Source organism: Rhinoderma darwinii, chromosome 4, assembly GCF_050947455.1.
Source record: "Rhinoderma darwinii isolate aRhiDar2 chromosome 4, aRhiDar2.hap1, whole genome shotgun sequence".
In the NCBI taxonomy this organism is placed as follows: Eukaryota; Metazoa; Chordata; class Amphibia; order Anura; family Rhinodermatidae; genus Rhinoderma; species Rhinoderma darwinii.
This window is the reverse complement of record NC_134690.1, coordinates 398611582-398639567: the sequence shown is the minus strand read 5'-3', so window position 1 is coordinate 398639567 and position 27986 is coordinate 398611582. Positions and strand designations below refer to the sequence as shown.

Here is a 27986-nt window from a genome sequence, read left to right as displayed (position 1 = left end):
CAGCTCTGGAGTATAATACAGGATGTAACTCAGGATCAGTACAGGATAAGTAATGTATGTACACAGTGACTCCACCAGCAGAATAGTGAGTGCAGCTCTGGAGTATAATACAGGATGTAACTCAGGATCAGTGCAGGATAAGTAATGTAATGTATGTACACAGTGACTCCACCAGCAGAATAGTGAGTGTAGCTCTGGAGTATAATACAGGATATAACTCCGGATGAGTACAGGATTAGTAATGTAATGTATGTACACAGTGACTCCACCAGCAGAATAGTGAGTGCAGCTCTGGAGTATAATACAGGATGTAACTCAGGATCAGTACAGGATAAGTAATGTAATGTATGTACACAGTGACTCCACCAGCAGAATAGTGAGTGCAGCTCTGGAGTATAATACAGGATGTAACTCAGGATCAGTACAGGATAAGTAATGTAATGTATGTACACAGTGACTCCACCAGCAGAATAGCGAGTGCAGCTCTGGAGTATAATACAGGATGTAACTCAGGATCAGTACAGGATAAGTAATGTAATGTATGTACACAGTGACTCCACCAGCAGAATAGCGAGTGCAGCTCTGGAGTATAATACAGGATGTAACTCAGGATCAGTACAGGATAAGTAATGTATGTACACAGTGACTCCACCAGCAGAATAGTGAGTGCAGCTCTGGAGTATAATACAGGATGTAACTCAGGATCAGTGCAGGATAAGTAATGTAATGTATGTACACAGTGACTCCACCAGCAGAATAGTGAGTGTAGCTCTGGAGTATAATACAGGATATAACTCCGGATGAGTACAGGATTAGTAATGTAATGTATGTACACAGTGACTCCACCAGCAGAATAGTGAGTGCAGCTCTGGAGTATAATACAGGATGTAACTCAGGATCAGTACAGGATAAGTAATGTAATGTATGTACACAGTGACTCCACCAGCAGAATAGTGAGTGCAGCTCTGGAGTATAATACAGGATGTAACTCAGGATCAGTACAGGATAAGTAATGTAATGTATGTACACAGTGACTCCACCAGCAGAATAGCGAGTGCAGCTCTGGAGTATAATACAGGATGTAACTCAGGATCAGTACAGGATAAGTAATGTAATGTATGTACACAGTGACTCCACCAGCAGAATAGTGAGTGCAGCTCTGGAGTATAATACAGGATGTAACTCAGGATCAGTACAGGATAAGTAATGTAATGTATGTACACAGTGACTCCACCAGCAGAATAGTGAGTGCAGCTCTGGAGTATAATACTGGATGTAACTCAGGATCAGTATAGGAGAAGTAATGTAATGTCTCTCGCAGGTCATTTGGTGATACTTACCGCATGTGACAGGTCACATGAGTTGCCAGAATTTGCATAATATGACACTTCCAATGCCGTTATTTGTCCTGTTTTCTTGAAGCCAACCTGAGGACATACAGTAAAGGTCATTGAGAGATCTGGTTCAGGTAATTGACAGTTGTACATGAGGAGGTGACACTATTGCTTTGCATCTGCTATAATGGACAGATTGAGCCCATTCTGTACTTTACCGCATGGAGAGGCAGGATTTAATTAATGAGCCGTCAGTTGTATGACTGTAATTGGGCACTTGATGGTATTATTATTTGGGCACTCTATATTGGTATTATTTGGGCACTGTATGTTAGTATTATTGGCCCGTTGTGTTGTGGTATTATCTTGGCTCTGTACAGTGGTGTTTTTGGGCACTGTATAATAATATTACTTGGGTACTGTATGGTACTACTATTAGGAGATCATGTTGGGGTGTTATTTGGGCACTGCTGAGGGTTTTTATTAGGGCACCGTATATTAATATTACTTTGGTACTGTATGGTACAGGAGTGACCCCCAAACATATGTGAGATTTTCAATAAAAATAAAAAATCTGCAAATATACCTTGTAACGCCCCAAATAAGGATGCCTGCCGCCGGTTATAAGCATATCCTCATCTCTGTCCAGCATGCACCGTACAGGACGACCCGTCCTACATAAAACAGTCATTCAATTTGTACATCAAGACAAACATAGGTGCATCAGATGTTATTACATTTCAGTTTAGGGCTCCGTTCACACTGCGTTTGAGCAGTGTCATATAGTCATACAGTGGCATATGTCACCCATAGGGTCTCACACTCTTGGCATATGGTTGGTCAATGGGGTCGCTCATCGTATACGCAGTGTGAATAGAGCTTTAGTATGGAGCCAATATGTGATGATTACCTGTAGGCAGCCACCGCCACGGCTGTAGACAAGACGACGCTTCTGGATTCCTTCCCGCCAAAGCCTCCCCCCATTCGCTTCACACGGACCACAATACGGTTAAAAGGAACCCCGAGAGCATTGGCCGCAAAGTTCTAAGTTGGAGATGGGAAAAAGCCATGAGTTTCCGAATCTTATTTCCTGATGGGTCACTTTCATGTCTAATAATGAAGATGGGTCAGATCTGAGGACACCGGGGTCACGCACGATAACTAGTGGCGAGGAATGGCGGTATTTTTCACTTGCGATTATTGAGATGATTATATCCCGGTTCTTATTTTTTGACCCCCATTTGTCTTACCTGGGTCTCCGTCGTATTCTGGGTGGAAGCAAAAAGCTCCATCTCTCCATCCTCACCCTTGGGTACAGCAATGCAGCAATTTGTCTCCAAATAGAAATGTTCTTGACCCCCAATGTAAATCTCCCCTGAGGAACGACAGAAACACAAATTTATTGTAAGCCAAAGGAAATCATATTACGGGAAGCCCCCTCCCTAATTAGAATAATCGTAGCGCACCGGCCGAAGCATAGGGTAATTCAGGTTATTAATCGCGAGACACCGATTTCCAACCATAATTTTTTTTAATTGTCTTGTTTAAAATCCTCCTTTCATTTTATGTACACAGCACCAATGTAGACAAACGTGTCTCCATGGTTACAGACTACAAATCCAAATCCAGTGTAGTCTGATCCTATCATGTGCTACTCCACTCCATCGACCCCTCTTCTTACTAACCTACAGACAGTAGAAGGGGTAAAGGGTGAGAAGGATTTATTTGTAGTCTACAATTATCAGAGTTGTCGTCGCTTCCCTTCCCCCACACAATGCTGCAGAGCATGATGGTCCTAAACAGTGACATTGCTAGGACTAGGCAGCGTTCTTATATCTGGTGCCCTCACCCTTATCATGACACAAAATCGCGACACCACATTCTGATGAGGACATGGACTTATAATTTATCACCACAAAACTAGTACTAAAAAGTGGGGCTTCTTGTGCAAAGATTTTGTGCAGCTCTTAAGCACCCCCGTGTGTGGTGAGCAGGGCCGCCATCAGGAATTTCAGGGCCCCCTACAGCTAAATTTTCTGGGCCCCCCTACCGTGGCACCGCCTGTTAACGGTACTCCGTCCAGCACTATATCATGGTACCCAGGGCCGCCATCAGGGGGGGTATTAGGGGTACTGATGTGAGAGGCCCGGCCAAACCTAATTGAAAGGGGGGCCCGGCAAACTGCCGCGACTTGCCTTTGGTAGAAAAAAAACAGGCCCCTGCAATGGGGCCCGTTTTTTTCACCAAAAGAATGTCATGAGCTGCGGGCCCCCCTTTCAATTAGGTTTGGCCAGGCCTCTCACATTAGTACCCCTAATACCCCCCCTGATGGCGGCCCTGGGTAGCATGGGGGCCGTCAAACACCGCCGCCCGTGCGACCGATCGCGCGCACCCGCAAACTCCCGCGCATGCGCTCCGGCGACCGCCTGGAACCGCGCACCGAATTTTGAGGCAGATTTTGACCTGCCCACACTATCTTGCCGCGTTTTTTGCCTGCGGCGATTGAGGACAGCAGACAGAAAACGCAGCGAAAAATGCATTTTCTGCCTCCCATTGATTTCGATGGCAGGTCAGAGGCGGAACCGCGGCAAGAAAGGACGTGCTGCTTTTTCTTTTTTCCGCGACTGGCTCCCATTGATTTCAGATTAAATCAATGGGAGGCGGTTTTGGAAGTTTTTTGGTGCTGATTCTGACGCAGTGTCCGAGTCAATATCAAGGCCCAAAAACTCTGTGAACTGGGCCTTATTGTTAGGGCTTATTCAGACGATCGTGTAATACGTCCGTGCAACGTGCGTGATTTTCACGCGCCTCGCACGGACCTGTTACTCTATGGGGCCGTGCAGACTGTCAGTGATTTTCATGCAGCGTGTGTCCGTGTGTCCGCTGCGTAAAACTCACAACATGTCCGAAATTTGTGCATTGTTTGCGCATCACGCACCCATTGAAGCCAATGGGTGGGTGAAAATCCCGCCCAGCGCTTCCGCAGCCGTATAAACTATGAATGAAAACAGAAAAGCACCACGTGCTACAAACAGAGTGTCATAATGATGGCGGCTGCGCGAAAATCACGCAGCCGCGCATCATACGCTGCTGACACACGGAGCTGTTATGGAACTTTTGCAAGCGCAAAACGCCACGTTTTTGCGCGCGCAAAAAGCACACGCTTGTGTGAATCCGGCCTTAGGGTAGGAACACGCTAGGCATGAACGCTGCGGATTTTATGCAACACATTTTATTGTGGAAAATTCGCAGCGTATCACAGTCACAGCAGAGTGGAGGAGATTTTAACAAATCTCATCCGCACGGTGAAAAAAATATTTACATGCTGCGGCTTTTTGGCTTTTTAAGCCGCAGCATGTCAATGTATTCTGCAGAATCGCCGCTCCTCTGTTGCGGAAATGCTGCGGTTCTGCCGCAAAAATCACACATGAGAAAAAAAAAAGGCACTTTTTTAAATTTATAAAAAAGTTTAGACTTACCCCGGCCGTAGTCCTGGTGACGCGATCCTCTATTCTTAGCGCAGCTCGGCCTCCTGTCATGACGTTTCATCCCATGTGACTGCTGCAGCGGTCACATGGTCTACAGCGTCATCCCAGGAGGCGGGGCTACGTTCAGAAGAGAGAGATGCGTCACCTAAACTACAGCCGGGGTAAGTCTAAACTTTTTTTCCCTGCAGGACACGCCTCACGAAACCTGCGCCACTATTTGGTGCGGTTTTGCTGGCGGAATTCCCTGCGGCTACCGGGGCGGATAAGCTGTGGAGTTTTACTCAGCATATCCGCCTAGTGTGTCACTTATGATGTCGCTCCTGGAGCTGCTGCCGCTCTTTAAATAGGCAGTTGGTCCAGTAGAATTTGGAATTATTTTTTTTTGTGAACCAGCTTAAAAAAATACAAACTTTTGTGTTAGGGCCTGTTCACATCACCGTTCACTTCCGTTCCGGGGTTCCGTCTGAGGTTTCTGTCGGGTGAACCCCGCAACGGAAAGTGAAAGTGATAGCACAGCTTCCGTTTCCATCACCATTAGCGCAGTCGACTACGCTATTGATTCCGTCCGAAAACCAGCCGGAATGGTGACGAACGGAAACCATTAGCGATATTTCCGTCACCATTGAGATCAATGGTGACTGAAACGGAAGCTGTGCTATCACTTTCACTTTCCGTTGCGGGGTTCACCCGACGGAAACCTCAGACGGAACCCCGGAACGGAAGCGAACGGTGATGTGAACAGGCCCTAACACAAAAGTTTTGTATTTTTTTAAGCTGGTTCACAAAAGAAAATAATTCCAAATTCTACTGGACCAACTGCCTATTTAGAGACCGGCAGCAGCTCCAGGAGCGACATCATAAGGGACACACTAGGCGGATATGCTGAGTAAGACTACACAGCTTATCCGCCCCGGTAGCCGCAGGGAATTCTGCCAGCAAAACCGCACCAAATAGTGGCGCAGGTTTCGGGAGGCGTGTCCGCTGCGGGAATCCTGCAGGGAAAAAAAAGTTTAGACTTGCCCCGGCCGTAGTCCTGGTGACGCGTCTCTCTCTTCTGAACGTAGCCCCGCCTCCTGGGATGACGCTGGAGACCATGTGACCACTGCAGCAGTCACATGGGATGAAACGTCATGACAGGAGGCGGGGCTGCGCTAAGAATAGAGGATCGCGCCACCAGGACTACGGCCGGGGTAAGTCTAAACTTTATCAATTTAAAAAAGTACCTTTTTTTTTTCTCATTTGTGATTTTTGCGGCAGAACCGCAGCATTTCCGCAACAGAGCAGCGGCGATTCCACAGAATACATTGACACGCTGCGGCTTAAAAAGCCAAAAGCCACACGGCAGGTCCATTATTTTTGCAGCGTGTGGATGAGATTTGTTCTAATCTCATCCACTCTGCTGCGACTGTAATACGCTGCGGATTATCCACAATAAAATGTGTTGCATATAATTCGCAGCGTTCATGCCGAGTGTGTTCCTACCCTAAGGCCGGATTTACACGAGCGTGTGCTTTTTGCACGCGCAAAAAACGTGGCGTTTTGCACATGCAAAAGGTCCATAACTGCTCCGTGTGTCAGCAGCGTATGATGCGCGGCTGCGTGATTTTCGCGCAGCTGCCATCATTATGACACTCTGTTTGTAGCTCGTGGTGCTTTTCTGTTTTCATTCATAGTTTATACGGCTGCGGAAGTGCTGGGCGGGATTTTCACGCACCCATTGACTTCAATGGGTGCGTGATGCGCGAACAATGCACAAATATCGGACATGTCGTGAGTTTTACGCAGCGGACACACGGACACACGCTGCGTGAAAATCACTGACAGTCTGCACGGCCCCATAGAGTAACATAGGTCCGTGCGAGGCGCGTGAAAATCACGCGCGTTGCACGGATGTATTACACGTTCGTCTGAATAAGCCATAACAATAAGGCCTAGTTCACAGAGTTTTTGGCCCTTGATATTGACTCGGACACGGCGTCAGAATCAGCACCAAAAAACTTCCAAAACCACCTCCCATTGATTTAATCTGAAATCAATGGGAGCCAGTCGCGGAAAAAAGAAAAAGCAGCACGTCCTTTCTTGCCGCGGTTCCGCCTCTGACCTCCCATCGAAATCAATGGGAGGCAGAAAATGCATTTTTCGCTGCGTTTTTTGTCTGCTGTCCTCAATCGCCGCGGGCAAAAAACGCAGCAAAAAAACGCGCCAAGATAGTGTGGGCAGGTCAAAATCTGCCTCAAAATTCTTTAAGGAATTTTGAGGCAGATTTTTTTTTGCCTGCAAAATACTGTGTGAACAGGGCCATAAATGATCAGCACTTTGAGATAATTTACTCACTGTGTCAGAAGAGCTGCTGCTCCCACTCCAGTCCTCTTCCGGCGATGTCTTCCAGGCGAGGTCTTCGGTCCAGACGTCCAGTCCTTCACCTCCAGCCAGGCTCCAGGTAAGTTTTGTCCATGTGTGTCCGCGGCTGCGCGCGCTTCGTTCGCGGGTGCGCGCGTGGCCGATCGCGGGTGCGCGCGCGGGCGGTCTCCAGTGCGGGCGTTCGTGGGTGCGCGCTCGGGAGTTTCCTTGGGCGCGCGATCGGGTGCGCGCGCGCGGGCGGACGGTTCGACGGCCCCCCATGACGAGGGGAGGGGGCCCGCAGCAGCAGCAGCAGCTCACGACATTCTTTTAGTGAAAAAAACGGGCCCCATTGCACGGGCCCGTTTTTTCCTACCAAAAGAATGTCGCGGCAGTTGCCGGGCCCCCCTTTCAATTAGGTTTGGCCGGGCCCCTCACACCACTACCCCTAATACCCCCCTGATGGCGGCCCTGGTGGTGAGCCAGGGCGTCCTAGGTGTATTGGTATTCCAGCAAAGCTCCAAAGTCCGTAGTGCTATCGGGGTGCTATTGGCGTGCTATGTGGGTGCTATGTGGGCGCTATAGGGGTGCTGTACCTCTGCTGTATGAGTGTTATATCAGTGCTGTATAGATGTTATGGTGATGTAGAAGTATTGCATCTGTCTTGTGATATAGCTTATATGTGTGCGGTATCAGTGCTATATATGTGCTATGCCATGGGTATTGCTATAGTGTATGTGATTTGTATGGGCACTGTGGGTTTGCTATAGTGTATGTGTACTGCAACAGTGCTCTATGTGTGCTGTATAGGTGTTCTATGTATGCGCTATGTGTGCACTATGGGTGCTGTATGTGCGCTCTATGTGTGCGCTATGTGTAAAGTATGGGTGCTCCATTGGTGCTGTATGGGTGCTCTATGTGTGCTGTACCGGTGCTCTGTATGTGCACGGTATGGGTGCTGTATGGGTGCACTAGGGGTGCTGCATGAGTGCTGTGTCGGTGCTCCAAGTGTGCACTATATGTGCTGTATGGGTGCACTATGTGTGCTGTATGGGTGCTCTGTGTGCTGTATGGGTGCTCTATGTGTGCTGCATGGGTGCTCTGTGTGCTGTGTGGGTGCTCTATGTGTGCTGTATGGGTGCTTTATGTGTGCTGTATGGGTTCTCTATGTGTGCTGTATGGGTGCTTTATGTGTGCTGTATGGGTTCTCTATGTGTGCTGTATGTGTGCTTTATGTGTGCTGTATGGGTTCTCTATGTGTGCTGTATGGGTGCTTTATGTGTGCTGTATGGGTGCTCTATGTGTGCTGTATGGGTGTTTTATGTGTGCTGTATGGGTGCTCTGTGTGCTGTATGGGTGCTTTATGTGTGCTGCATGGGTGCTCTATGTGTGCTGCATGGGTGCTCTGTGTGCTGTATGGGTGCTTTATGGGTGCTCTATGTGTGCTGTATGGGTGCTCTGTGTGCTGTGTGGGTGCTCTATGTGTGCTGTATGTGTGCTGTATAGGTGCTCTTTGTGTTCTGTGTGTGCTCTATGTGTGCTGTAAGTGTGCTGTATGGGTGCTGTATGTATGATCTATGTGTGCTGTAAGTGTGCTGTAAGTGTGCTGTATGTGTGCTGTATGTGTACTGTAAGTGTGCTGTATGTGTGCTGTATGTGTGCTTTATGTGTGCTGTAAGTGTGCTGTATGTGTGCTGTATGTGTGCTGTATGGGTGCTCTGTGTGCTGTGTGGTGCTCTATGTGTGCAGTATCGGTGCTTTATGTATGCTATTTGGGTGCTGTATGTGCGCTCTATGTGTGCGCTATGTGTAAAGTATGGGTGCTCCATTGGTGCTGTGTGGGTGCTCTATGTGTGCTATATCGGTGCTCTGTATGTGCACGGTATGGGTGCTGTATGGGTGCACTATGTGTGCTGCATGAGTGCTGTATGTGTGCTGTGTCGGTGCTCCATGTGTGCACTATATGTGCTGTATGGGTACACTATGTGTGCAGTATGGGTGCACTATGTGTGCTGTAAGTGTGCTGTATGGGTGCTCTGTATGTGCTGTATGGGTGCTCTGTGTGCTGTGTGGGTGCTCTATGTGTGCTGTATGGGTGCTTTATGTGTTCTGTATGGGTGCTCTATGTGTGCTGTATGGGTGCTTTATGTGTGCTGTATGGGTGCTGTATAGGTGCTCCACATGTGCTGTATGTGTGCTGTATAGGTGCTCTTTGTGTGCTGTGTGGGTGCTCTATGTGTGCTGTAAGTGTGCTGTATGGGTGATCTATGTGTGCTGTATGTATGATCTATGTGTGCTGTATGGATGCTGTATGGGTGCTCTATTTCTGCTTTATGTGTGCTTTATGTGTGCTGTATGTATGCTGTATGGGTGCTGTATGTGTGCTTTATGTGTGCTGTATGTATGATCTATGTGTGCTGTATGGATGCTGTATGGGTGCTCTATTTCTGCTTTATGTGTGCTTTATGTGTGCTGTATGTATGCTGTATGTGTGCTGTATGGGTGCTGTATGTGTGCTTTATGTGTGCTGTATGTATGATCTATGTGTGCTGTATGGATGCTGTATGGGTGCTCTATTTCTGCTTTATGTGTGCTTTATGTGTGCTGTATGTATGCTGTATGTGTGCTGTATGGGTGCTGTATGTGTGCTTTATGTGTGCTGTATGGGTGCTCTATGTGTGCAGTATCGGTGCTTTATATATGCTGTATGTGTGCTGTATGTGTGCTGTATAGGTTACATAGTTACATAGTTACATAGTTACATAGTTTGTACGGTTGAAAAAAGACACATGTCCATCAAGTTCAACCAAGGGATGGGAAAGGGGAAGTAAAAAATTTCTACGCATAGGAGCTAATACTTTTTTGTTCTAGGAAATTATCTAACCCTTTTTTTGCAGCATCTCCTGTCCCTGCTGTGACGGCTCCTGCGGTGTCTCCTGTCCCTGCTGTGACGGCTCCTGCGGTGACTATTCCATAGATTCACAGTTCTTACTGTAAAGAAGCCTTGTCGCCTCTGCAGGTTGAACCTTTTTTTCTCCAGACGGAGGGAGTGCCCCCTTGTTTTTTGAGGGGGTTTTACAAGGAACAGGATTTCACCATATTTTTTGTATGTGCCATTAATATATTTATATAAGTTAATCATGTCCCCCCTTAGTCGTCTTTTCTCAAGGCTAAATAGGTTTAGTTCTTTTAATCTTTCCTCATAACTTAAATTCTCCATGCCCCTTATTAGCTTCGTTGCTCTTCTTTGTATTTTTTCCAACTCCAGGGCATCCTTTCTATGAACTGGAGCCCAGAACTGAACTGCATATTCTAGATGAGGCCTCACTAATGCTTTGTAAAGTGGCATTATTACATCCCTGTCCCGCGAGTCCATGCCTCTTTTAATACACGACAATATCCTGCTGGCCTTTGAAGCAGCTGATTGACACTGCATGCTGTTATTGAGTTTATGATTTACAAGAACACCCAGATCCTTCTCAACAAGTGACTCCCCCAGTGTAGCGCCCCCTAGGACATATGATGCATGCAGGTTGTTGGTACCCAGATGCATAACTTTACATTTATCTACATTAAACTTCATCTGCCAAGTGGACGCCCAAACACTTAGTTTGTTTAAATCTGCCTGCAATTCACAAACATCTTCCATAGTCTGAACTATATTACATAACTTGGTGTCATCTGCAAAAATAGAAATAGTGCTATTAATCCCATCCTCTATATCATTAATAAATAAGTTGAATAATAGTGGCCCCAGCACTGAACCCTGGGGTCACCACTTATAACCGGGGACCATTCAGAGTAGGAATCATTGACCACAACTCTCTGGATACGGTCCTTGAGCCAATTCTCAATCCAATTACAAACTATGCTTTCTAAACCTATAGTCCTTAATTTACCCATTAGAAGTCTATGGGGGACAGTGTCAAATGCCTTTGCAAAGTCCAAAAACACTAAATCCACAGCGGCCCCTCTGTCTAGACTTCTGCTCACTTCTTCATAAAAACAAATCAGGTTGCTCCACATGTGCTGTATGTGTGCTGTATAGGTGCTCTTTGTGTGCTGTGTGGGTGCTCTGTGTGCTGTAAGTGTGCTGTATGGGTACTCTATGTGTGCTGTATGTGTGCTGTATGGGTGCTCTATGTGTGCTGTATGGGTGCCTTATGTGTGCTGTATGGGTGCTTTATGTGTGCTCTATGTGTGCTCTATGTGTGATGTATGTGTGCTCTATGTGTGCAGTATGGGTGCCTTATGTGTGCTCTATGTGTGCTGTATGGGTGCTCTATGTGTGCTGTATGGGTGCTCTGTGTGCTGTATGGGTGCCTTATGTGTGCTGTATGTGTGCTGTATGGGTGCTCTATGTGTGCTGTATGGGTGCCTTATGTGTGCTCTATGTGTTATGTATGTGTGCAGTATGTGTGCTGTATGGGTGCTCTATGTGTGCTGTATGGGTGCTTTATGTGTGCTTTATGTGTGCTCTATGGGTGCCTTATGTGTGCTGTATGGGTGCTCTGTGTGCTGTATGGGTGCCTTATGTGTGCTGTATGTGTGCTGTATGGGTGCTCTATGTGTGCTGTATGGGTGCCTTATGTGTGCTCTATGTGTTATGTATGTGTGCAGTATGTGTGCTGTATGGGTGCTCTATGTGTGCTGTATGGGTGCTTTATGTGTGCTTTATGTGTGCTCTATGGGTGCCTTATGTGTGCTGTATGTGTGCTGTGTGGGTGCTCTATGTGTGCTCTATGTGTGCTGTATGGGTGCTCTATGGGTGCCTTATGTGTGCTGTATGGGTGCTTTATGTGTGCTTTATGTGTGCTCTATGTGTGCAGTATGGGTGCCTTATGTGTGCTCTATGTGTGCTGTATGTGTGCTGTGTGGGTGCTCTATGTGTGCTCTATGTGTGCTGTATGGGTGCTCTATGGGTGCCTTATGTGTGCTGTATGGGTGCTTTATGTGTGCTTTATGTGTGCTCTATGTGTGCAGTATGGGTGCCTTATGTGTGCTCTATGTGTGCTGTGTGGGTGCTCTATGTGTGCTGTATGTGTGCTCTATGTGTGCTCTATGTGTGCTGTATGTGTGCTCTATGTGTGCTGTATGGGTGCCTTATGTGTGCTCTATGTGTTATGTATGTGTGCAGTATGTGTGCTGTATGGGTGCTTTATGTGTGCTTTATGTGTGCTCTATGGGTGCCTTATGTGTGCTGTATGTGTGCTGTGTGGGTGCTCTATGTGTGCTCTATGTGTGCTGTATGGGTGCTCTATGGGTGCCTTATGTGTGCTGTATGGGTGCTTTATGTGTGCTTTATGTGTGCTCTATGTGTGCAGTATGGGTGCCTTATGTGTGCTCTATGTGTGCTGTATGTGTGCTGTGTGGGTGCTCTATGTGTGCTCTATGTGTGCTGTATGGGTGCTCTATGGGTGCCTTATGTGTGCTGTATGGGTGCTTTATGTGTGCTTTATGTGTGCTCTATGTGTGCAGTATGGGTGCCTTATGTGTGCTCTATGTGTGCTGTGTGGGTGCTCTATGTGTGCTGTATGTGTGCTCTATGTGTGCTGTATGTGTGCTCTATGTGTGCTGTATGTGTGCTCTATGTGTGCTGTATGTGTGCTCTATGTGTGCTGTGTGTGTGTTACATAAAGGAATGGTGGATGTGGGCACCAGGGTATAAATAAACAATGGGCACCAGGGTATAAATAAACAATGGTTTAGGTGACAATGTGCAGTAATCTGCGGCCGCTCCATCCTCACCTTCCAGAGTGTGATCGGCCTCCTGGAAACCTTTCTCTATGTTCCCATTTGCAATCGTCTTGATGGGCAGGTAAAATGATTGTTTGTCAATTGCATCCTGTGAGATTAGTACAAAGTGATGAGATTGAGAGACGGTCAGAGTTATATGAAGGACCAACCGAGGATCCTCCACTGAGCCCAGGATCTGGAGTGATGACACAACCCAGGACCACCCCATCTAATGCTGACACTAGGTCGAGGGAAATCACTTTCTGCTGAAGATTATGGATTAGTTCACAGATAACCTATAAGTCCTTACTGATGATATGGAGTCTGTGTGCAATGCTAGTAGTGGACACGTCCTATATAGACCAGAGGGGCTTCCTAGTCCCTGGAGAACACCCTTCTGCAGGAGAAGGAGTCACTCCTTACTTATAAATTTACATTTTTCCTCCTGCAGTCACCACTAGGGGGAGCCTAGTATTGAGCAGATTTATACAGCTAGTATTGAGCTCAATATGCAGTGAGCTCCCCCTAGTGGTGACTCCTGGCAGCCAGAATTTTATTATGTAACTATGTCAATGCAGGGGATTTGGAGTTCTGTTTCAGAAATATGGAGCTCTGACTCCTATAGAGATATATTAAGAAATGAATCAGCGCAAAATTACTGTCCTAGATAACCGCAGATAATACGATTAACACCTTCACCATCCTAAAACACCAAGAATGTTTAGTGTTAACTCGAACCTAGACCTCCAGGGATATTAGGTATCAACTCGAAGCCACCTCAGAGCCCCAAAGACAAAGCCACTATAGGATGGAGAGTTCCCTTAACTTGGATTTTATATCCTTGTACCTGGATTGTAATGATGGGCTCCAGCTCCTCATACGTGATCTTCACAGCCTTAGCTCCACGTTGTGCATGTTCCTGAGTGTCCGCAACTACCGCACCAATAATATGTCCAACACAAGTCACCTGCAAGGTATACATCAGAAATATTCACATCCAGGGCTGGCGTCAGCACCAGGGAGATGCCAGTGCATGCCGGGCTTGGGGGGGTCCATGACTATGTGGGTGAATATGTATAGCCAAGGGTAAGAGAAACTGTGCCACAAACACGCTGTTCATAGCGGCTGTTCAGTGGGGAATTGAATAGGTCATATAGAATATGTATTGCTCAGAATAATATGTATTGCTCAGAATAATATGTATTGCAATCTATTGTTCCCTGTTATCAGCCATTTCTAGTGTTCAATGGGATGAATGACAGGAAATGCAAAAACTCTCTGCCCCATGATCACTACTTTATGTCCAATATCTGAGAACCTCCAGAGACATTTACATCCATATATGTGACTGATCTCAGCCGCTCCTCTTATAACGCTCCAGCACTATTATAAGCTGACCGCTCCGGATAGAGTTGCCCTTTAACAGTTTAGTCACGTAACAACAATCATGTTGACAAGTTGAACAGGTTCCCAATGGCCGAGCTGCACAGCAACATGCAATGTCAGCTCATAGGGAGATCACTGATTGTAGCCTGCGAGGTAGACGGAGTAGGCGGTCGTCTAGGGCGCCATGGGGGGGAGGGGGTGCCGTTTATGGTTTTAAAAAAACAACAACGTCCTGTCATTGAATCATTTACCAATCAGTGTTACCACAGGGGACAATTACTATCCTGCTAAAACTTCGGGGACCGAGGGGGTGCATTCTGAAAATAGGTCCTGCCCCTGCTTACCGTTTCTGCTGCAAATATCTGCTCATCGTTTCTGACTCCAGTGACATTGCTTCCTGGAATATCTTCAGCAGAAAGGAAACAGACGAACCCTGGAGTGACCTCAGCCCCCGATTTATTGATGGATCTGTAGAGAAGAACACATGACATGCATGATCAGCGGGGTAAACAGAAGATGTGAGGGGCCCAAGAGCAATATAGGGCCCCACCACTGGTGCATCTTCACACCATCACACCTAACATCCTCACACCATCACACCTAACATCCTCACACCATCACACCTAACATCCTCACACCATCACACCTAACATCCAATGACAGAGTTTATTTATTTCTCTCCGAGGAGAGAAGGGCAGCAGGATTGTGGGGTCTGTTCTTTCCGCTCTTATTTGTATTTAGCTCCTAGGGGGAGGATTATAATGTAAGCTGGGTCCCCCCTTTCTAATGCACCCATAGCAGCTGCCTTTGTAACTTATATACTATATATGATGCTTCATCTGAATTCTGGGCCGGAATGGGATTCCCATTGCTGTCCCGTCCCCCCTTCCCCATACTTTGCATACTTTCCAAAAGTCCAGATGATCACGGGAATGTCCCGTAAATAACGCAACAAAAGGGGTGGAGTTTATGTTGATTTGCATTAAAAAGGGCGTCCTACAATGTGCCATTTGGGATTTAAATGTTGGTAGTATGGCAATGTAACCATCAGAACCAGTACCATAGAGGCAGACCTCGCCACTGCTATGGGGCCCATGATGAGTGTATGGTCCGGCCCTGAACTCTTTCTGCTTCCCAATGATATAGCGCGATAGTCTTTTCCTGCAGCCACCACTAGGGGGGCACATTGCACTAAGTTCAGTAGTATCTGTATAAATCTGTATGCACTGAGCTCCCCCTAGTGGTGGCTGCAGGCAGTAAGGTTTATCATGTATTGTGTTAAGAGAATTTTCTGACATTTGAGACAGGTAAATTTTGTGGGGCATCAAGATCGTGCGGAGCGCAACTTGTTTATTTATACAAACAAAAGTGTTGGAAAAGTTTTGTCCGTGCATTTTTAGCCTAATCCTGACGTGCACCCTGTTGATAAATCTGTTACACGCTGCACAGGGGAGAGATACTGGCACGCTGCCCGCCTGGTGCATTAGTATTAACGGAGCGTCCCCTATAAGTGGGGGTTAGGCCAACACTATGTTTTGCCTTGGGGCCCTATGATTTCTGTGCACGCCCCTGATCAGGTCTTCTGCAGGATCATAACCACATTAAAAAAGGGGGAGCGGACCCACATAGAGAAACAGGGGCTGCCTCTATGATACATGACAAGTCTCTCTACCTAATGGTCTGAACCCCAAAACTCCTCCACTTACATTATCTTAGCGTGAGCCTTGGTGCTGGTTATTAAGGCCAAATAAAGTTCATTTTCATAATGGGGAATATCATCACAGTACACAGCTTCTCCTGTAGCTTGTTTCATGGCTGACAAGTGCATGATGGGACGACCGACAAAGTCTTCTGGGTTCTGGTCGGGTGGAACTTCCTGTAAAGCAAGGCCAGAAATATTTTAAATGTAACTAATGTAGTGTGTAATGTATTTTAATATGTTCGCTAGAAGATTGCATTTTCCTGGAGTGCTGAAATAATACTTCTGTTGCAATGGAGAAGGTTGGGCTTGGTTTTCTATTAGCTGGCAACAGCGTGGGAATAAAGTTGTCAGGTCCCAGTCTGCTCCATGTTTAAAATAAATGACAGGTGCTGTAGAGACCAGGAGAGACCTGAAGTCATTGCTGGACCCTGAAGACTTTTATAAATGTGTGGACAGAGATTGTAGCTGAAAACCGACAACATTTTTCCCACGCTTCTTTTGTGGGTGAGGAGAACAACCATCACCCCGAAAGTGGAAGAGACCAGACTAATTGCACCAGCCATAGAACCACCGGTAAATACAACTTATGAAGATAGGAAATAAGTACCAAATAATAACATTGCAATGGTGACCAGATTGGAAAACCTCCTTATGTTGAAGATCAGGTGTTGTATCTATCACACAAGATATATAATGAGAGTAGATGTCCGGCTCAGACAGTCATTCTCACCAGTGTCGGACTAGACATCATTGGACCCACCAAAGGAAATAATTCTTAGAGCCCATCCTTCATCTATACAGAACATGTCCAATTGTGAATAATCTGATAGACCCTGGTAGCATGATATTGGCTTCAAAGTCGGCTCCAAATGGGGTTGTCTTCTGCTGGACCTTAGAGGCCAATTATTGTGTTTGAGCCTGTGAACGTGTGGGTAGAACTGTTCCAGAGGTGGCCTGTGTGCTGTCTGCAGAGAAGATGTGAGCAGAGTAGCAGTCCAGTGAGTACCCTGAGGGGAACCAGAGAAGGAACGATGGAGAAAAGACAGCCAGACACCAGGGATATGAGAAGGAATCCGCGCCAGTGTGATGTCTCCATCAAAACGGCCATCCATACAGAAAAAAAGCACCCATGTCTGGAGAGCATAATGCAAAGGGATGTAAAGGGAGCAGCTACCAGGGCTAGATTGTGAGGTCTAAATTGTTCTGTTGGACTATTGTGATATTACCCCCAGTTTAATTGAAAGAGGCTGTTCTGATACAAAGAGGGACTTCCTAAAGTATTGCAGAATCCTGGCTGTCCCTGTTGATAGGAGTAACGGACTAGCTAGATATACGCTGAATGGCCACTTTATTAGAGACACCGGCCCTTTCATGATTGGAGCTTCCATTAGAATGGGAAAATCGAGGGTTCTGATCGATTTGGAACGAGGCCTGGTCATCAGTGTTACACTACCCGGGGCCAGTATTACAAAAACTGACCACCTTAATCCGAGATTGATGTGATCGAGGAAAAACATCCTGTGGAAGGGGACCCTGTGGACGTCAACAACTCGTCGGTAGAAGGGGTCCGAGGGGGATGTGGAGAATCGTTCTGATGACCAGGCGGCTCACGGTCCAACTAACGTGTCCAAACCCACAACTTGTCGTCCCGTAGCACGCATGGAATATAACCGCAGACGACCACTCCCTGCGCCATTACTGTCTAAGGAAAACAGGAAGACGAGACTCCAGTGGGTCAAAAGAGCCGAAAATTGCATCATTGAGAAGTGGAAAAACATCGGCTGGTCAGATGAATCCAGATTTCTGCAGCACCGCGCTGATCGGAGGGTCAGAATGTGGCGCGAGCAGCAAGAATCGATGAACTCTACCTGTCAGGTGTGAACAGTTCAGGCTGGTGGAGGTGGAGTAATGGTGGGGGGAATAGTTTAGGGTACGGTGCAACATCAAGACGCACTACAGGTGGTGCCAAGTCATCTTCTACATGGCGGAGACTGTGGCCTCTTACTGCAGCCCCGGAGCAGAAGCAATATCATGCGGTGCACCGGCAGACTCCTCACAATATATTTACCATGTGGACTATGTATCCTTCTCAATAAATATATATAACCACGTGACAAGTGTTTTCTTCATGATTTGGAACAATCCCATATAAGAAGAAGTGGGGAGGAACGGTCCTTGTGTTTATGATTTTCCTGCCATGTCTCCATTACTAGATGTGGTAAGGAAGGTGGAGGATGAATCCGCGGCTGATATCGCAGTGATATAAACACCTCCCGGAGGACATCACCTTCCAGTCCAAGAATGTTGTGTATTGTGATGTGCTTTGTAATGCTGCCACCTAGTGGCCAAAATACCAATAACTGCTTTTCTGCAAATTCACTCATCCGCAGAATTTTATTTTTCTCAAAATATATATTATTTAAATGAAGGGAAAATTTCTGAGGCAAGTTGAGTATAAAGTGATTATTGGAACTACTTACCTGAAACAACTGTACACTGGACGTCGGAGGCTTATGAAACAGTTCTGTGGCGCTCTCATATTCCGGGAGGACTGCCTCATGGAAATTATTCTAGAGAAATCGAAAACAAAAATTAAATATAGAAAATAATCAAGAAGTTCTTCACTTTTCATCATTTTCAAGATTTCTGCTTGCTGTGAGTGAAGTGTTATGATTATCTGCTAGATCTGCCCCGGTCACCTGTAAGCGCTATTATTATCTGCTTGATCTGTCCTGGTCACCTGTAAGTGTTATTATCTGCTAGTTCTGCCTTGGTCACCTGTAAGTGTTATTGTTATCTGCTAGATCTGCTTGGTCACCTGTAAGTGTTATTATCTGCTAGTTCTGCCTCGGTCACCTGTAAGTGTTACTGTTATCTGCTAGATCTGCGCAGTCTCCTGTAAGTGTTATTATCTGCTAGTTCTGCCCCGGTCACCTCTAAGTGTTATTGTTATCTGCTAGATCTGCCCCGGTCACCTGTAAGTGCTATTATTATTATCTGCTAGATCTGCCCCAGTCAGCTGTAAGTGTTATGGTTATCTGCTGGATCTGCCCCGGTCACCTGTAAGTGTTATTATCTACTAGATCTGCCATAGTCACCTGTAAGTGTTATTATCTGCTAGATCTGCCCTGATCACCTATAAGTGATATTATTATCAGCCAGATAAGCCATGGTCACTTGTAAGTGTTATTATCTGCTAGATCTGCACCAGTAATCTGTAAGTGTTATTATTATTATCTGCTAGATCTGCCCTGGTCACCTGTGTTATCATCTGCTAGATCTGCCCCGGTCACCTGTAAGTGTTATGATCTGCTAGATCTGCCCCGGTCAACTGTAAGTGCTATTATTATCTGCTAGATCTGCCCCAGTCAGCTGTAAGTGTTATGGTTATCTGCTGGAACTGCCCCGGTCACCTGTAAGTGTTATTATCTACTAAATCTGCCATAGTCACCTGTAAGTGTTATTATCTGCTAGAACTGCCCTGGTCACATGTAAGTGTTATTATTATTTGCTAGATCTGCCCCGGTCACCTGTAAGTGTTATTATTATCTGCTAGATCTGCCCACTCACCTGTAAGTGTTGTTATTATTATTATTATTATTATCTACTAGAGCTGCCCGTTCACCTGTAAGTGTTATTATCTGCTAGATCTGCCACAGTCACCTGTAAGTGTTATTATTATCTGCTAGATCTGCCCCGGTCACCTGTAAGTGTTATTATTATCTGCTAGATCAGCCCCAGTCCGCTGTAAGTGTTATGGTTATCTGCTGGATCTGCCCCGGTCACCTGTAAGTGTTGTTATCTACTAGATCTGCCATAGTCACCTGTAAGTGTTATTATCTGCTAGATCTGCCCCGGTCACCTGTACGTGTTATTATTATTTGCTAGATCTGCCCCGGTCACCTGTAAATGTTATCTGCTAGATCTGCCCCAGTCACCTGTAAGTGTTGTTATTATTATCTGCTGGATCTGCCCTTGTCACCTGTAAGTGTTATTGTTATCTGCTAGATCTGCCTGATCACCTGTAAGTGTTATTATCTGCTAGTTCTGCTTTGGTCACTTGTAAGTGTTACTTTTATCTGCTAGATCTGCCCAGTCTTCTGTAAGTGTTATTATCTGCTAGTTCTGCCCCGGTCACCTGTAAGTGTTATTGTTATCTGCTAGATCTGCCCAGTCTCCTATAAGTGTTATTATCTGCTAGTTCTGCCCCGGTCACCTGCAAGTGCTGAAAAGTGGGACAATTAAAAAACGCCTGTCTTGTGTTGTATCACTCAATACAGAGATCCCCTCTGCCTCTGCCTCTGTAAGTGACATCAGCATCAGAACTGAGCGTCCGGAGCTTCATGGCATGAGTTTCCATGGTCGCTGCACACAAGTCCAAGATCAGTATGCACAATGCCAAGCAGAGGCAGGTGTTGTGTAAAGCACACCGCCATTGGAGCAGCGTGTTCTCTGCAGTCATGAGCCACGACTCACTATCTGACAGTCTAATGGAGGAATCTGGGTTTGGCAGATGCCAGGGGAATACTACCTACCGGAATGCATAGTGCCTACTGTAACATATTGCGGAGGAAGGGTAATGATCTGGGGGGTGTTTTTTTGGGTTTGGGCCAAAATTTCCAGTGAAGGGTTAATGCTACAGTAAACAAAGACATTTTATACAATTGTAGTTTCTAACATTGTGGGACCAGTTTGGGGTTAGTCCCTTTTCTGTTCCGGTTTGACGTGGAGGAACTCGAGTGGCCGCACAGAGTCTGGACCTCAACCCCATACAACACCTTTGGGATGAATTGGAATGTCGATTACGAACTAGACCTTCTCTTCCAAGGTTACCGCCTGACATCACAAATAGAAACATATTCTCTCAGACAGCCCAAATAATTTTATTAAAGGGGTTTTCCACTATCGGACAACTGATGACCTATCCACCAGATAGGTCATCAGTGTATGATTGGTGCAGGTTCGATACCCGGACCCCGCATCGATCAGCTGCTCCGGCTGCCTTCCGGGCACCGGACAATATTGCCGGAAACAAATGGCTCCGATCAGGGAATAGCGGCCAAGCTGCAGTACTGCTCCTATTCAAGTGAATGAAGTAGAGCTGCAGTTCTGACGATCGGCCACTATGCAGCGTACGGAGCCAACTGCTTCAGGCTCCAACTTCTGCATTCCGTTCAAAACATCCGGCACCCAGAGACAGCTGGAGCAGCTGATCGGTGGCGGGGTCGGGTGTCGGACCCACACCGATCATATACTGTTGACCTATCCGGTGGATAGATCATTAGTTCTCCGATAGTGGAAAACCCCTTTAAGCCTTGCCAAAAGAGTGGAATCTGTTATAGATACAGAAAAGGGGGCCCACTCCATATTAACACCGATGGTTTTGAAATGAGATGTCCATCAAGCTCGAATAGGTGTGATGATCAGGGGTCCACATACTTCTAGCCACATAGTGTAGTTGTTTGATTACCAGACACCTGTTGCCACCACTAGGGGGCAGATGTGTCAATAGCTTCCATTCTTTTCAATACGAGCAATATATTGCTGCATACAGATCGCCCCCTGGAGGCAGCGACAGGCATTTCAGATTTCATAAGGATATGAATTGGTGGAACAGGAGAACTTTTCTCTTTAATGAAGGGACAGAACACTGGAAACTCCTCATCTAAGGAAACCGCTCCAAATTATGAATGCAATTGGTTTCCTAGAAACAAAATGTGAACTTTATATTCCCTTATAATAATTTGGTGGATGATCTCTATATAGGCAATTCTCTAATGTTAAAAATATTATAGATCAAGATTAGATTCAAGATGAAAAAGCAAACAAGAGAAAGTCCTTACATTATCATTTAAATCTTTTTCCAATTTCTTAAAAACCGTGAGATAAAATTTAAAGAAAAAACTGAGGGTCAGGGTCTGACGGAATTCGACCATTCCTCCAGGAGCGCCAGGAGACAGTGACATCTCCTTGGCTAGAAGTCGGCAGGCGTCCTGTAATAAGTGGTCACTCCATTCCCTGTGTGGAGAGAAATAAAAGATTAATGGCTTACAAATGACAGAAAACTACAACCATAGAATAGTCATATCTAGTATAGAGTAGTATAGAGTAGTAATGAGTGTTACACTGACATCTAGTGGCAAACATGAATACTGCATCTCCTAATACATTGTTGCAAGCATTGCCATGAAAAAATACAAAAAATCTAAAAGAATAAAAACTAACCTCTAAAATTTCGTTTTATAAAAAATTTGCCTTGTCACCGTCTTGCCAAGATTTTTTTTTTTAAAAAAAGCACTGCTTTAAAATAAACAACTTAAAGATAAAGTGTCCCTAAAAAAGATTTACGTTCAACAATATTTTAGCATGAAATCTCGAATAACTTTCCAGGTACTTTTCTGTAACTTATCAAGTACTGATTTTGATTTACATTCTGTCTTATACTCTAGTTACATCCAAAGCTGCATTCAGAATTCTGCTAGTTTTCCTTAGAAACAGACAGTGTTTTCTCTACACTCACTCACAGTCACTTTATAGTCAGACATGTTACATAACAACTTGTGGGGGATCCATCTTCGACATCTAAGCTCCCAGAATACACTCTATTCTGCTTACCAGATTTTGATTGCAGCTCTGGGTGTGACAAGAGTATAAAAAAACACAACTATTATTCATCTTACATCAGAAGAAAGGAAAATCTTATAAAAATTATTTTATACCCCCCCCCCCCCCCCCATTCTGGATCAGTTTCGGGTGCGTTACCTCCCGGCTAATGCCGTGCAAGTGTCTTTTGCCATGACGGTGACAGGGGCCATGCCTCCATAGCTGAGCTGGATCTTCTCCACTCGATGACTGTCAGGCTGGAATACAACTCTCATCCCACTAGTGACAATGGCGATATCATCCTCCCGCCGTGACGCTTGTTTGTAGGCAGAGCAATATTCCCACTGTCACAACATCAAGTAAAGAGTTAATTGTCGCTGCATTCGCCAATGCAGTTCAGATTTTATGTTAATAAATATAAAATTGTGCGATGAAAAGTTCTGCAACCTTCTAAAAGACTTTGGAGATATCTCATTGCTGTCAGTGAATAGAGACATATTGGGAGTCATTAAAGCCGTTTTCCAGGTACTTCTCCTTTAAGACCTGTGCAATATTTTAGGATCATTTTACAGGCATCAAAATGATTTCACGTCACTCACCTTTTCGGAGTAAGGAATCTCTACAGACAGGAGAATTTCATGTGGCTCCAAGATTGTTTTCCTGTATCCCGTAAAGAAATTCTCGTCCATTGGGACCGTCCTTTTCTTCTCTACAAATTGATTTTGGGACAATTGCTCAAGTGGATTCATCTGAACACATTTAATGAACACTATGAAGGGGTGATCAGCAGTGGTCAGACGCTTATCCTGATCCCTGTGAGGTCAAGATAAGCGTCTGACCACTGCTGATCACCCCTTCATAGTGTTGGTATGTTCTATTATGGCATATGAAGAAGATAGAGGGGGAGGTCGTTGTATTACACAAATGCTCATGGATTTTAATTGGTTCCTTGCAAAATTAATCAACCTGACAAACTTAAAGGGTTTGTCCAGTATTAAAAAAACATGACTGCTTTGTTCCAAAAACAGCCCCACACGCGTCCACAGGTTGTGTGTGGTATTGCAGCTCATGCTCATTCACTTCCTCACTGGAATACCAGACAACCCATAGACAGGCGTGGAACTGTTTTGGAATAAAGCAGCCATGTCTTTCTAATCCTGGACAACCCCATTACACTGAATGCCATTTTTTTTAAATCTAATCAGGTCAAATATTTTGTGCTCATTGATTTCTTAATATATCTTTATACCGGATTAAGCTTCTTTTATTTGATACAGAGCTCCAAATCCACTGCATAGACATAGAGTTCAATTATAAACTTCTGTCTGTCTGCAGTCACCACTAGAGGGAGCTTAGGAGCTCACTGCATACTGATTATAGATTGAACTCAATAAGAAATTTGTATGCAGTAAGATTCTAAGCTCCCTCTAGTGGTGACTGCTGGGAATTAGAATTATATCATTGTCTATGCAGGGGATTTGATGCTTTATCATAAAAGTGGAGCTCCAGCTCCAATAAAAATATATAAAAAAATTAATCAGAACAGAATGTTGGACCTAAAAATGACATCATAATAAAAGGTGGAGATTTACTTTGAGCTGGCCAAAGAAGTAAAGATTTAGCCATTCCACACAATTTCCCATGCATACGATTTGAAACAAGAGTCCTGAGGTTATCTCTATGGCCGTCCTTATATTGAGAAATGTGAAGCATTCAAACATCCATTCTTCATAAATCACATCAGCAGGGACATATATTAAGGGGGGGGGGTAGATCAAAGATAAAACTGAGGCCCCTTTCAGCTGCTGCTTGACACTAGCACACACTATCTGCCCCACACAGGGGGTCCTGTTGCCCCATCCGGAGTACTTTTCCACTTCATTTTTTGCCAACATTACAGAAGATTTTGTTTAGATTTTCGAAATCTATAAATTTGCTCTTAAAATGAAAAAATTCTACATTTTGCAATATTCTTATGTATTCCGCTCCGACTCCCCACCCCCAATCGTGTACGTCCCTCACCGCTCCTGTTTTCCCTCTGTGTGCACTGACGTGACTGACATCCATGGTCCCCAGATATTTACCGCCTCGGTCTCCTGTCATCAGTGCACATGGAGGGACAACAGGAGGTGACACTATTATATCAATATACAGCAATCGGGATTACCGGAACTGTAGCTGGACCAATAGGCGCAGCATGCTTATAGGGCCGCATATGAGAACAGTGCACTATAAATGGGTTTACTCCCATACAGTCCTGCGCCACAGTCCTATTCAAATGCATTGTGGACTATAAATAGCAAATCTAGATTTGTTACCTTGAGAGATGATGTGGAGTTTGCTGCCCGTTGACATGAAGATCGGGTTTAGATCAGATATTGGGCTGGCCGTCATGATATTTCCCCCAATGGCCTGGAAGTAACACCATAAACATTGATAATGGAAGGAGATATCAGAAAACTGCAGCCTCCGCTTTAGAAGTCCATTCACTTATTACTGTAGTTTGTGGAGTATTCTGGGGCAGCTTTTATATACATGGCATTAGTGAGTGTTCACATATACAGAACATATAGTTCATAAGAAGACACCAGTATAATAAACTGCATGTGAACATAGTGGGGACCCTGTTCAAATTTTTGCATTAGGACCCAGCGATGCGCCTGATACATAGATACAGTAAATTAAGACTTGGAAGAGGCCTGTCATGGGCATTGTTTGCCTGTCATGGGCATTGTTTGCCTGTCATGGGCATTGTTGCCTGTCATGGGCATTGTTTGCCTGTCATGGGCATTGTTTGCCTGTCATGGGCATTGTTTGCCTGTCATGGGCATTGTTGCCTGTCATGGGCATTGTTTGCCTGTCATGGGCATTGTTGCCTGTCATGGGCATTGTTGCCTGTCATGGGCATTGTTTGCCTGTCATGGGCATTGTTTGCCTGTCATGGGCATTGTTTGCCTGTCATGGGCATTGCTTGCCTGTCATGGGCATTGCTTGCCTGACATGGGCATTGTTTGCCTGTCATGGGCATTGCTTAACTGTCATGGGCATTGCATACTGTCAGCTGTCAGTCTGTTAGACCTACTAGTTTAGTATCTGTATACAGCATCAGGGCCGGCCTTAGGTTGGATGGCGCCCTGTGCGGGACTCTCTATTGCCACCCCATACACAAACCAAAAATTAACCACATATATAGACACGCACATACTGGAACATATATACTGTACATACATAAAGACAGATATATAGACATACAGGCAAATATACATACACACATTCTGGAATATATACATCCTTACAGGTAAATATATAGACGTACAGACACATATACAGACAGACCGGCAGATAAATACTCAGACAGGAACATGTACAAATACATAAAAGGCACATATATACAAGCACAAAGACACGTTCACAAACAGACCGATACATATCCACACAGGCACATATATATACACAGTAGCGATAATGTAGATTTGACATGCAGTCCTATGTAACACCAGATAACACAGTGGTAATTCTCTGAGTACAGATAATGTCGTAGATGATAACTATACCCACAGACACATATAAATACACACAGAGGCATATATGTGTGTATGTATGTATTATGTATGTACTGTATATCATGCAATGCACTTCCAAACTGGAGATACACTTTATACACATATTTTTTACATGAAAATGTGGTGTTTCCCTTAAGGGCAGCAGAGTATATAAGGGGCAGCAGGGTATATAAGGGGCAGCAGGGTATATAAGGGATAGCGGGGTATATAAGGGGCAGCAGGGTATATAAGGGGCAGCAGAGTATATAAGGGACTGCAGGATATATAAGGGACAGCAGGGTATATAGGGGCAGCAGGGTATATAGAGGCAGCAGTGTATATAGGGACAGCAGGGTATATAGGAGCAGCAGGGTATATAGGAGCAGCAGGGTATATAGGGGGCAGCACAGATATCTTTATTTTATCTATTCAACTTTAATATTGAACACACTTTTACAAAGAGGCATAAACACATGCAGACACACACACATATATATATATATTCACACACACACACACACACACACACACACTGTAACATACAAACACAGAGACACATACTGTATACACACAGAGACATATACTGTATACACACAGATATACATACTGTATACACACATATATTTATGCACCCACATAGATACTCACCATCTCTCCTTGCTGACAGGATCACAGGCTTCGTGCAGGACGGGCTGTGGGCAGAGCTTCCTCCTCTGCTCTTGTTCCTCGGCTCATATTTACTCTGTGTGTGTTAACTAAGAGCAGAGCACAGAGTAGAGGCAGAGCCCAGTGATGCTCCCTATATGCTGGGAGGGTGCAGCGTGCTGTGCACTTGCACAGGTCGCACACCCTTAAGGCCAGCCCTGTACCGCGTGCCCTACTGTGTTGCTTTATGGGAGTTGCTTTTTTTTAAATCTGCCTGGCATAAACTATTCCCACAATGCAATACTGCAGAATGCAACTTATTATAGAAACTCAGCTAAGCTGATAGGGGTGTGTCTGTCAGCAGAGTGTTGACAGATTGCAAATGGAAGATAGCAGATTTCTAAATGCAGCTCTGGATGTGAGTGGAGTATATACGCCATTTCTCTGTCTTTGAAGGTCCAACCAAGTCACTTAATGCTTACTTAGGTGACTGACATTGACTCAATGTGAGTGTTAATTATCTGTGTGCAGCGCTGTGGAATATGTTGTCGATGTATAAGTGACAGTATCTGAATGAATTAAAAAGGAGACGTTCTTACTGCAACATTACGGATTTGTTGTCCTGCAAACCATCTCAGCTGCTCCAAAACAGCCCGGAACACCTCTGTCTTATATGGGGGGAGGTCAGATACTGCGTTCTGGAGGACGTCACCAAGTAGGGACAAGCTGCAGGCGGCACCAAAGCGAATCCCTAACAAAAAATGCATTAATAGGATGAAATACAAACACTAAATCACGAGAGCAGCCAATCAGTCATTGCCGTGTCTCACCTTCTCCAGTGCGCTCAACAACATTTAATTCTGCGATCCAGCCCGGGGCAATAATGACCGGATACAACATGTTTTTAAATTTTATTTCAATTCCTGAAAAAAATAACAACAAGGAAGCTTCAAAACCATGAGTGCGTCAATAAAACATAGGACCTCAGTCAGCCGACCCACAGTCTCTACATTTTTAAGGCGTATCTCAGCCTTTGAGCCCCATTTTATACATTACATATCAATATAAAAAAGTTGAGTCACTGTGTACATACATTACTTTACTTATCCTGTACTGATCCTGAGTTACATCCTGTATTATACTCCAGAGCTGCACTCACTATTCTACTGGTGGAGTCACTGTGTACATACATTACATTACTTATCCTGTA

At 45.1% G+C, this 27986-nt stretch overlaps 1 protein-coding gene across 1 annotated transcript in view; it reads right to left on the bottom strand.

Annotated features, from left to right (window-relative positions):
* XDH (xanthine dehydrogenase) overlaps positions 1-27986 on the bottom strand; it is a 118679-nt gene that overhangs the window by 42675 nt on the left and 48018 nt on the right. Inside the window, exons 10-24 of the mRNA XM_075863435.1 lie at positions 27607-27699; positions 27376-27527; positions 24908-25001; positions 23189-23298; positions 22749-22933; positions 21830-22004; positions 18467-18556; positions 15991-16160; positions 14629-14752; positions 13746-13865; positions 12911-13007; positions 2585-2709; positions 2245-2378; positions 1921-2008; positions 1341-1427 (exon numbers count right to left, since the gene is read on the bottom strand). Coding sequence (XP_075719550.1) covers positions 1341-1427; positions 1921-2008; positions 2245-2378; positions 2585-2709; positions 12911-13007; positions 13746-13865; positions 14629-14752; positions 15991-16160; positions 18467-18556; positions 21830-22004; positions 22749-22933; positions 23189-23298; positions 24908-25001; positions 27376-27527; positions 27607-27699 — 1844 coding nt within the window. The remainder of the gene's footprint in view (positions 1-1340; positions 1428-1920; positions 2009-2244; positions 2379-2584; positions 2710-12910; positions 13008-13745; positions 13866-14628; positions 14753-15990; positions 16161-18466; positions 18557-21829; positions 22005-22748; positions 22934-23188; positions 23299-24907; positions 25002-27375; positions 27528-27606; positions 27700-27986) is intronic.